Below are 12,533 nucleotides of genomic sequence, written 5' to 3' on the forward strand. Positions count from 1 at the left end.
ATGAGGACAAAAAGTCGCTTTCAAGCTTTGCCATGAAAAGATTTGCATACTGTGGAGCCATTTTACTTCCCATAGCTGTGCCAGTCTCCTGTTGGTGAGTTAGAGCATTCATGAAAAGTTCCCAACTGTCACACATTTTAGAACCCCGAGTTAGAATGACTGAGAAGAATTGACTGGGGAATTTGGGGTCTGATTCATTATTCTAGCTGCACCTTTTTTTTTCTAAATTTTGATGTTTTTAGCCTGTTTTTCACCTAATTCTTCTTATAGTTTGCACCTTTTAAAAGTTTATTGTATTTGAATTTGCAAGATTTTTTTTTTGTCCAATTTTGTTGGGCAAAGTTTAGGTTTTCCAGATGTTTTTTGTCTGAGTCATCATTTGCAACTTTTTGAAAAGTCGCAACATTTGCCTCATATGTTCTCTAGTCCCTTCGCGGGAGTGATTTTACATGCGCCAGATATTTTTGCCCAATTTTTGTGCATTTGGGAAAATATGCTCTAAAAAGTCACCAAAAAAGGCCAGCAATAGGCAAAATAAAGATCATTTTGACTTCATAAACCACGTACTCCGTTTTGAAAAGTTTGCCACAAGCCAAATAAGAAAAGGAGAACTTCAAGCAATAAGTAATACAATTTGTATTGAAGTATCTATATTTCATTTTTAGACCTTTACATTTTTCACATTTATTATGTGTTTTATTTCTTTTTTTTCTATTTTTTTGGTGTTTGTAAAATGTAAGTCTACAGCATTTGTTACTTAATAATAATTGCATCTCATATCTTGTAGGACATCTATCACAAGCATTCTCACAAGTACTCTAAATATGACATTTGGCAAAGAAAATCCACGCAACGTCTACGAAGAGGGGTTCCTGCCATTGTTCGTGCTCGCCAATACCGGTTGCTAATGGAGCAAATTGAAGAATCTCAACAGATTTTAGAACATCGACCACTAACAACGTTACCTGAGCAGGAGCCTCATCTCAATCATCAAGGCTCAGATCCATCACACGACTGAGCAGGAAATCACTACTAAAGAACATTCCACTGCCTTCATTTTCTGTTTCTAGAATTTGATTGTTTTTCTTCTGATATCTCAGAAAGGGAAGGAGAACAAGCTCGACGACAGAAGTGAAGCCTAAAAACTCCATGTGTGACACCTCACAGAAGACAGAGACAAAAATGAGCAAAATGAGAGACGCCAAAGCAGGAACAACATTGTTTTTGGTGGGACATTTTTCTGTGTTTTTTTTAAGTCCTTTTCTATGTTTTTTTTTTGTTTTACTGCATTTCAAACAAGAACCTTACGTGTGTATATGTGAACTTTTATGCAAAGACGCAAAAGCAGTTGTCTATACACGCACAGAAATATGCAAAACATTGTCTTTGTTGTGGCACATCAAGTCCTAAACGTGCCAAGAAGGAAAGTAACAAAAATATTCTACCAATGGAAGTATTGTAAAAAAAAAAATTCATCCCAATAATTACCTTAGGGTGAAAAGGACCAAATCAGTGCAGAAGGGGAACTTTGTCTTCCATTTCTTATGCCTGGTTTCTATGCTACTTAATGTTTTCTTTATTTTTCTGTAGCATTTATTGTCAAAGTCCAAATTTTTTTTTTTTGCACCTTTTTTTATGCCTGAGATTCCCAGGGCATGCAAGTTTTTTTTGGGTTTTTTTCTTTTACTTGGCTCCTGTGTCACCAAGCTCTGCAGCATTATACATGGTGGTGTGTTGCAGTCTTCGGTAATTTAGGGGTCGAGCGCAAGATTCTAAATGTATTTGCACCTTTTAATCATTGAAAACTAAGAAAGAACGAAGAGGAAGTAGGCAGAAGGCTATATATATATTTTTTTTTTATAGTTTGAGTTGGAGCGCTGTCTGCTTTGCACATATGCCACAGATTACAATGATTTTATATATGTATAATATATCTATATATTCTATTACTTTTTTTTTTGCAAAAAGGTAAAAAAAAGTCGAGCACTATTTTTACGGGATTTTTTTTTGTAAAGCAACAAAGAAGGGGGTATGGTAGTTTAAATATCATGTCCTTTTGGTGCTAAAGTTAAAATGAGGGGGAAGAGCTGGACTGAAATTTCAGATGTAGCCTAGGGTTCATAAAATATGGAAAACATTCATAGATGAGTGAATCCTTGCCATAGAGTTAACATAATAGATGAGTTATTGAACTTGAAAAAAAAAAATGCTTTTCGTTTTAAGAAAAGTATATTTTTCCCTCCTCGGAATTGTGTAGTGTTACTTATAAAATGAAGCCATTCATCTACAATTATGACAGCGTGAAATGATTTTGTGTGGTCTATCCCAGACCTAAGGAAAAGGGAATTACAATATGTCATTGTATTTGCAGTTAGTCACACCCACGCGGAACTGTTTTCTATAGTACATAGTATAGTGTGTTGATTCTACACAGTTTATGGAGATACCACCTCATTTATTAAAATAGCCATATGGACTTTAAATTTAGGTTAGGATACATGCAGCATTTAATATCTTAGACTTTTTTGTATGACAAAATCACCCTCCTTACAATATGTTATTCTTAAATTAAACCAACCAAATCCTCATTTAGCCAGGAAAGAATGTGACAGATAAATAATGCAGGTTCAATCAAAAACTGAGCAGACCAAACAGTTCACTTGTAAAAAAAAAAATATTATGTGGTCACATTTCTGTAATTAAAGGGAATCTGTCACCAGGTTTTGGCTACTGCTTGACGTGGGGGAAGAAACCCTAATTCCAGTGATGTATCACTTACTGCACTTTGATAAAATCACAGTTTTATCTGCTGAAGATCTTCCAGTTATCTGAATGCTGAGCTCTGCATAACCCCGCCCACACCACTGATTGGCAGCTTTACACTGTTCACAGTAAGAAAGCTGCCAATCAGTGCTGGGCGTGAGGTTGGACTACCTAGGTTTCCTAGTTCTCTAGTGATAATTTCCTTTTGAAAAAAAACCTGTGATTTTATAAAAATTACAGCAAGCAGCTCGGTAAGTGACACATTGCCGGAATCAGGGTCTCTTACTCTGCATTATACTGTAGCAAAAACCTGGTGACAGATTTCCTTTAATGCAAGTAAGAGATATATATTTTTTTAAATAGTTGCAATAGATTAGATAAATTAGACTATTTTTTTCTGGAACATTTCCACTGTTGTCTAAAACTCTGTCTCGTAATGCAGTTTGTGCCATTCAAGGGATTGGAATTGGGCTGCAATGCCAGATATATCCTTTACCGGGTCTGTTTTCAGGCCAAAAAACAGAGCATTTTTCAAATCTTGGACAACCCCTTTAATTAGTTGTCTAGAAAGCTACTCAATCTTATAATAAAAGCTCCAACACCTACTTTGCCAATGGATCGATTTGAATTTTTAAATGGTATGATCAATTAATTAATGGAATTATCTCTTTTTATAGGATTTTTCACGTCATTCACTTATCCGCTAAGCACTTGCCTATCAATTAAAAAAAATCAAGAATTCTGTTTACTCAGTTCATAGCACTGCATTGCTGATTGCACTACACACTTTATACTCATTTTAGCATTGATCCTTAAGAATTCTAGACATTATGGAATATAGCTTGTTTGATGGTATTGTGAGCACAGTTTTATGGCAAGGTGTGGTGAGTACATCTGTTTTAAGGAGTTTACCTGCACCATAGTCTTTACTAATAAAAGGTCAACTAGGTGATAATAATTAGTGATTTCAGAAGACAGAATGCCATCAAAGTGTTCCTAAAGAAAATGGGTCATCTGAAAATGACAATTTGCTTAAATCAGATTTTTGTGTTACATGTATTTTTTTATTTTAATTTTGCTAATGCTAGTAATTTGGTATCACAATTTTTATACAAAAAAAGCAAAATTAGTAATCTTGCAATTCCCACACTGGCCACTGGGGTTATCTTAGGATTGTACTTCCTGTCTTTACAGGAAGTATGCATTCAAAATAAAAATCTGATTTAAATAATTGGTCATTTTGTGATGACACATTACCTTTAATGCCAACCTGGAGTAGCTGCAGCCATCATAACAGCAATTCAAAAAAAGCAATTTTTTTTCACTAGTCAAAGAGGGACACAACTGAGAAACCCCTCATACAGAGGCCAATGATTGTCCGAACAGCTATAGGATTCATTCTGAATCATTCCCCAATGCCAGAGAACACGTGGTAATATTACAATTGCTCATATACCAGTTGATCACATCTTTTAGGCAAGCATTAAAAAAATCATTGATGTGAAGCAGATGTGCTGCCGAGAGAATGGAAAGTGTATGGGGAGGAATGACTGTAGTAATGATCATCTCTCTCCATATCGTTTGCGCAGTTGAGTTATAGTATATTGTAAGAATCTCTCAATAAACTGCATAATCTAAAGGCTGCTTTCATTCTACGCAAGCAGTGCTGCTATTTGCAACTTTTAGAAAACATGTGGAGAAGATTTTGCACCTATCTAGTTGAACATTACGGCCTATGTGATGCTCTACTAGTTAAAGGGAATCTGCCTGTAGGTTCTTGCTACGTAATCTGACAGCACCGTGATGTTGGGGCAGAGACCCTGTTTCACTTAGATTACTAGGTGCAGCAGTTGTGACAGAATCACAGTTTTCTCTGCAGCAGATCTAGCAGCTCTCTGAATGCTGAGCCTTGTAAAACCGGATTGATAAATATGGATAAAGCAACATATACAGATAATGCTTTTCATCAGCTTTATTTTTATTGCTTGCTTAAACTACCAGAATGCTTGCTCAGAATGATAAATGGAGCAGTTGAAAAAGTGTGAGACGGTGAAACGGCTTGCAAACATTTACTCCATGGCTATATAGGCAAAGGCGGGTTACGTGATTCACAGGGAACGTTGATCCCAACGCCGGGCGTAGATCATAGTGTGCTTACTTATGTATTGTAGATTGTCTTAAAGTGTCAAAAAAACAATGATCAACTTAGTTGCAATGAGAAGGATCCAAAATATTTGCAACAAAATATCTTTCAGGGATATATTCCTTTAATAAAAAAAGCAATGATCTTGAACAGGTTGGCTAAGTCTTTCTAAAGTAATGTTTTATTTTCAGTGACAACTTTATGACAACACTAAAGCATCACTCCAACATTTTTGTTTTTAATCCACCGCTGGAGTGGTGCCAGTAATGTAAGTTCCCTGCCCTAGCCTTCTACCTATCAGCTGCTGTCTTCATCTGTTCCCAGTGCTGCTCCATCGTCTTCTGCTCGATGTGACCTGCCGGATCGCCCCAGTGTATGCTGGATGGACTGGTTGTCACTTCTTAATGTAAGTCTATAAGACCTAGAACTAGGCCAGAACTCTGTGTTTATAGACTTACACTGAGAGCTTGTGACCATTACCTCCGACTTCAGGGAAGTCAAAAGATGGTGGAGTGGGATCAGAGTAGCACTGGGAAGAGCAGAAGACAGCAGCTGGTAAGTATAAGACTAAAGTCAGAGAACATTAATGATCCTACTTGCGGAGGAAATAAAAAAAGAGCGTCGGAGTGGTGCTTTAAAGGGAATCTGTCACCGGAAGTCGCAGGCCTACGTAAATGGCCTGGGTCTGGTCCGATGCGCGGTGTTTCTTCTTTTTTCTCTACCCCATCCGTTGCCCCCGTCCGCGCTCTTCTCCGGTATTCTCCATCGTTTGCGCGTGCGCAAATCAATCTTGCTTCGCGCACACGCAGTATGCTTTGCCCAACCGTGGGCAAAACTGAAAATCATTACTGCGCATGTGCCGGTACACTATGTCCCAGAAGTATTCCGCTGTGTTCTGGGACATAGTGTACCGGCGCATGCACAGTAATGATTTTCGGCTTTGCCCGCAGATGGGCAAAGCATACTGCGCGTGCGCGAAGCAAGATTGCTTTGTGCACGCGCGAACGATGGAGAAGAATACCGGAGAAGAGCACGGACAGGGAAGAAACAATGGGAAGAAATACTTCCCATTGGACCGGACCCAGGCCATTTACGTAGGCCTGTAACTTCCGGTGACAGATTCCCTTTAAGGTTTCGTTTTGTAAATGCCAACCAGCAACTCTTATGAAACGTAATGGTGGACTTTAAAGTCTTTATATCTATTAAACCATATGTTTTATACAGGATCCCTGTGATTTTGATGATGAAGCCTTTAATGTTTTAAATCTTCAGTGTGAAACATTAAACCATAGGTTTTTACTTGATAAAGTAGCAAGAGAGCATAAACCAATATGTAAAGTTTTCAAAAAGATTGATCCTTGATGTGACCTCTTTTAATAAGAGCAAAAATGATCAAGAAGAATAATTTTGCTATTGTTTTTTTTGGAATCCGCAAAGCATTGATGACATCCAAACCGTCGACCGACCAGCCAAACTTGATGGCATTGCCACTTTATTGGTTGTTTTATGTTTTCCTGTCTTGTCCGTACCATAAAACACAATGGGAAGACTACTTGAATTGTATATTATTTCATATCAAGGAGGAGATATGGGGCTTGGTTATAGGGAGGGCTCCAGAAATGGAGATAGGAGGATGTAATTAGGTATTTTTACTGTGTAATCATTTTTATATGATATTAATATTATTTCCTTGCAATGTTGAGCCATGATACATTTTGTAAAAAAAAATAAAAAATAATAATAATAAAAAAAAAATAAATAAAGGCAAAGGTAAAAAAAAAAATTACATTGCAATACGATGGACACGAGGAAGAAAAGAAATGAACGGAATTATTTATTGATAATGCAGAGTGGTTTTAACAAAGACGATCGAAGTTCAATTAAGGTGTGCAACATGAATCAGAAAGAAGAAAGAAACATTTTAATGACATTTTATACTAGTAGTTTTTAGAACTTTGTAAATGCTTTTTACCAAAAAATTAGTAAAAAAAATTATACAAATTTTAAAAAAAATCTCAGCAAGAAACACATCAAAAAATCATTTTGCTCGCTGCCTTTCACAAAACCTTTTTTTCAGCATAACGACTGGTATATAAAAAAAAAAACAGAAAATAAACAAACAAGCAAAAACAAAAAAGTGTGGTTAGCAGGTCTGAGCCATTTCATTAAAAAAACTCTGCTTTTTTTGTGTGTCGTTTTTGTTTCAATATGTAAACGCAATGCAAATTATGTCTTTTCTTCAGGTTTGATGTTTCATATCAAGTTCATATGCATTCACTGTTGGGGAGTCTGTCGCTCACACTGTGTGGCAGCGTCTTATTGCAGGGACTGTTAAATGTATATTTTATCGGCATCTGTTTGATCCACCATGCCTTTTTTTTCAAGCAGATTTAGCAAGTTGAATGGAGAAATGCAACTTCAAAATTCTCAAGACACATCATTCAGTAGAAAGTGTATGTCTCCATATTGTATCATATCCTATACATTAAGACAGTTAAAGGACTTTCATATAATTCATTCACAGAAGAACCGTATCTCTGTCAATTTATGTTTATCGAGTGTTTGTTTTTGCATTCTGGTAAATCATTCTGAACATTTTCACAGTATTGTATCATACACTATCTGCCTTTATTGGATAAAAAACAATTACTGATGCACAAAGCCTTTATGTTACAGAGCCAAAGTGCAGCAGTTTTCATCACCAATCTAGAGGCTTCCATAGAACTGGAACAGCCACCACTGTGTGGTTGCAATGAGTGGCCTCTGCACTATATGAAGGATATATTGTCTTGTTTGCTGCCAGTGGACTGTTGGCTTTCATGGATTGTTTCTTGGCAATACTATGGTACCTTTGTCATAGATTGTCCAATTTTATGTGCACTCAGCATAATATGCAACTTTACAACTGCCCAGATTCTGCACCTATTGTACCTTTTTTGTAATATCATATCAATAAAGCAAATTTACCATATTATGAGGAAATTACATTGTCTGTTTTTTTATTTATCATTGCCAGATACTTCATCCAAAACAAAGAATTAATTGGCATTTAAGGCCACATTCACACATTCTGCCAGTGTTTTACCTCAGTATTTGTAAGCCAAAACCAAGAGAGGAACAGTCATAGGAAAAGTATAATAGAAACCCGTCACCACTTCTGTATTTATCACCCACACCTGGTATTGGCTTACAAATACTGAGGTAAAATACTCACCAAATACTGAACGTGTGCACATTGCCTATGACTACATTTACACATCCGTTTGCATATCAAAAATGGACTATTTTTCTCCCACGTGTCATGTTTTTACTCCATCTTTAACCCCTTCACCCCCAAGGGTGCTTCACGTTAATGACCAGGCCAATTTTTACAATTCTGACCACTGTCCCTTTATGATGTAATAACTCTGGAACACTTCCATGGATCCCGGTAATTCTGACATTGTTTTCTCGTGACATATTGTACTTCATGTTAGTGGTAAAATTTCCTTCATATAACTTGCGCTTATTTGTGAAAAAAATGGAAATTTGGCAAAAATTTTGAAAATTTCGCAATTTTCCAACTTTGAATTTTTATGCTCTTAAATCACAGAGATATGGCACTCAAAAAACTTAATAAGTAACATTTCCCACATGTTTACTTTACATCAGCACAATTTGGGAACCAAATTTTTTTTTTTGGTAGGAAGTTATAACGGTTAAAAGTTGACCAGCGATTTCTCATTTTTACAACACCATTATATTTTTAGGGACCACAGCACATTTGAAGTCACTTTGAGGGGTCTATATGATAGAAAATACCCAAAAGTGACACCATTATAAAAACTGCACCCCTCAAGGTGCTCAAAACCACATTCAAGAGATTATTAACCCTTCAGGTGCTTCACAGAAATTTTTTGAATGTTTAAAAAAATGAACATTTAACTTTTTTCACAAAAAAAATTACTTTAGGTTCAATTTTTTATTTTACCAAGGGTAATAGGAGAAATTAGACTGCAAAAGTTATTGTGCAATTTGTCCTGAGTACGCTGATACCCCATATATGGGGGTAAACCACTATTTGGGCGCATGGCAGAGCTCGGAAGGGAAGCAGCGCCATTTGACTTTTTTGGCTGGAATTGAGATCGGACGCCATGTGGCATTTGGAAAGCCCCTAATGTGCCAAAACAGTGGAAACCCCCCAATTCTAACTCCAACCCTAGCCCCAACACACCCCTAACCCTAGCCCTAACCCTAGCCCTAACCCTAGCCTTAACCCTAACCCTAGCCCTAACCCTAGTCCTTATGGGAAAATGGAAATAAATCCTTTTTTTTTATTTTATTATTTTTCCCTAACTAAGGGGGTGATAATGGGGGGTTTGATTTACTATTTATGGCAGTTTTTATGTTTGGCAGCTGTCACACGCTATAAGACGCTTTTTAATGTAAAAATAGTTTATGCATCACCACATTTTGAGAGCTATAATTTTTCCATATTTTGACCCACCCCATGTGAGGTCTAAATTTTTTGCGTGGCGAGTTGACGTTTCTATTGGTATCATTATCGGGCACGTGTCATTTTTTGATTGCTTTTTATTCCGATTTTTGGGACGCAGAATGAACAAAAAACAGCATTTCATGAATTTTTTTTGGGACGTGCGTTTACACCGCTCCGTGTGTGGTAAAATTGATAAGGCGGTTTTATTATTCGGGTCAGTACGGTTACAGTGATACCTCATTTATGTCTTTTTTATGTTTTGGCGCTTTTATGCAATGAAAACAATTTTATATGAAAAATAATTATTTTTGCATCGCTTTAGTCTGCGAGCTATACATTTTTTTATTTTTTCGCTGATGATGCTGTGTGGCAGCTCGTTTTCAGCGGTACCATGGTTATTTATATCCGCCCTTTTTTCGCGCATTATTGCACTGTTTGTTCGGCGGTATGATGATAAAGCATTATTTTTTGCTTCGTTTTTTATTTTAATTTTTTAAGGGGTTCAATAAAGGGGTTAACTAGTGGGACAGTTTTATAGGGCAGGTCGTTACAGACGCGGCGATACCAAATATGTGTACTTTTATTGTTTTTTTCTTTTTTCTTTTCAAAAAATGAATTTATTAGGGAATATTTTTTTATTTATATATTTAGCGATTTTTTATAAATTATTTTTACACTTTTTTTTTTTTTTTTGAATCATATGAATCATAGAATCGTAGAGTTGGAAGGGACCTCCTGGGCCATCTGGTCCAACCCCCTGCTCAAAGCAGGATTCGCTAAATCATCCCAGTCAGATGTCTGTCCAGCCTCTGTTTGAAGACTTCCATTGAAGGAGAACTCACCACTTCTCGTGGCAGCCTGTTCCACTCATTGATCACTCTAACTGTCAAAAAGTTTTTTCTAATATCTAATCTGTGTCTCCTCCCATTCAGTTTCATCCCATTGCTTCTAGTCTTTCCTTGTGCAAATGAGAATAAAGTTGATCCTTCTACAATGTGACAGCCCTTTAGATATTTGTAGACAGCTATTAAGTCTCCTCTCAGTCTTCTCTTTTGCAAACTAAACATTCCCAAATCCTGCAACCTTTCCTCATAAGACAGGGTTTGCAGACCGGTCACCATTCTGGTCGCTCTTTTCTGAACTTGCTCCAGTTTGTTGATGTCTTTTTTAAAATGTGGTGCCCAAAACTGGACACAATATTCCAGATGAGGTCTGACCAAAGAGGAGTAGAGGGAAATAATGACTTCACGTGATCTAGACTGTATGCTTCTGTTAATACATCCTAGAATTGCATTTGCCTTTTTTGCTGCTGCATCACACTGTTGACTCATATTCAGTCTGTGATCTATTAGTATACCCAAGTCTTTTTCACATGTGCTGTCACTTAGCCCTATTCCTCCCATTCTATATATGTTTTTTCCATTTTTATTGCCCAGATGTAGTACTTTGCATTTCTCCCTGTTAAAAACCATTCTGTTAGTTGCTGCCCACTTCTCCAGTTTATTTAAATCTTTTTGAATCCTCTCTCTCTCTTCTCTAGTATTAGCTATCCCTCCTAGCTTTGTGTCATCAGCAAATTTAATCAGTTTACCCTCAATTCCTTCATCTAAATCGTTGATAAAGATGTTGAACAATACAGGGCCCAGGACAGAGCCCTGTGGTACCCCACTTGAGACATTCTTCCAACTGGATGTGCAGCCATTTACGACCACTCTTTGGGTCCGATCACTAAGCCAGTTATGAATCCACCTAACAGTTGCCTTGTCCATTCCATACTTAATCATTTTTTCAATAAGGATTGTATGAGAGACTTTGTCAAATGCTTTGCTGAAGTCAAGATATACTATATCTACAGCATTTCCTTGATCCACCCAATCAGTGATACCGTCATAGAAGGAAATTAAGTTAGTCTGACATGACTTATTAGTTACAAACCCATGCTGACTCTGTTTAATCACTTCATTCTTATCCAGGTATTGACATACATGTTGTTTAATAATTTGTTCAAAGATCTTTCCTGGTATAGAAGTCAGACTCACCGGCCTATAGTTACCTGGGTCCACCTTCTTCCCCTTTTTGAAGATAGGAACAACATTTGCTCTTCTCCAGTCTTCTGGCACTTCTCCTGTTCTCCAAGAATTTTCAAAGATTATAGAGAGGGGTTCAAAAATTTCTTCTGCTATCTCCTTCAGTACTCTGAAGTACTTTATTACACTGTCCCTGGGGAAGACATCACTGTCATGTGACAGATCGCTGATCTGACACATCACAGATCGCTGTGACAGATCAGCGATCTGACACAGACGCTGCACAGGCTTCCTCATGCCTGCGCTCTGCAGTCAGTGAGGAAGCCGGCTCCCTGCAGGCCCCCGAAGGTCCCTGCTGCCATATTGGATCCGGGGTCCTGCAGGGAAGGAAGCCCCCAGAGCAGCGCAGCACATGGCGCTGCTCCGGGGGTCTCAGGGAAGCACGGAGTGAGCCCCCTCCCTGCGTGCTTCTCTCCTATGCCCCCAGTACACTGCGATCATGTTTGATCGCGGTGTGCCAGGGGTTAACGTGCCGGGGGTGGTCCGTGACCACCCCTGACACATAGTGCCGGGTGTCAGTTGTGATAAGAAGCTGACACCCGGCCGCGATCAGCAGCGCTTCCAACGGGGGGCACCCCTGATCGCTATGACGTACTATTCCGTCCTTGGGACTTAGATCCCAGGTCACATGGACGGAATAGTACGTCTAATGTAGGAAAGGGGTTAACATCCCTTTTTGAAAGATTTTTTTCGCACCCACACATTTTTAAAAACTGTAGGAAAACTGACCTTTATTTAATTGGTTTCTGATGGATTACCATTGACTGGAATGACTGAGTCTGATGCATAAAAACAGAAGAGAACACGAAAATTAAGGCAACGTTCTGACAATGATCTTTTGGTAAGTTTTTTACGCTGCATACTTTCAAAAAAATTGTAATTATTTTATTTAATGGGTGAAGAAATTGTGCAGAAAATTTGCAACATCAAAAACTCACCAAACGCTCATCGTGGGAAATTAGCCAGAGGCTGGGGTCACACTTGCGAGAAACTCACACGAGTATTGTGTCTCAATACCCAGCACTCGGGACTGGAATGTGCTGCTACATGTATTTCTATGCAG

General features: G+C 37.9%; 1 protein-coding gene across 1 annotated transcript in view; it reads left to right on the top strand.

Annotated features, from left to right (window-relative positions):
- The window catches only part of IGF2 (insulin like growth factor 2), a 49,001-nt gene extending 45,633 nt beyond the window's left edge, over positions 1–3,368 (top strand). The window contains exon 4 of the mRNA XM_073574051.1: positions 788–3,368. Coding sequence (XP_073430152.1) covers positions 788–1,018 — 231 coding nt within the window. The 3' untranslated portion in view covers positions 1,019–3,368. The remainder of the gene's footprint in view (positions 1–787) is intronic.
- The last annotated feature ends 9,165 nt before the right edge of the window (positions 3,369–12,533 follow it).

Source organism: Dendrobates tinctorius, unplaced genomic scaffold (assembly GCF_039654945.1).
Source record: "Dendrobates tinctorius isolate UK_male_01 unplaced genomic scaffold, ASM3965494v1 ptg000037l, whole genome shotgun sequence".
In the NCBI taxonomy this organism is placed as follows: Eukaryota; Metazoa; Chordata; class Amphibia; order Anura; family Dendrobatidae; genus Dendrobates; species Dendrobates tinctorius.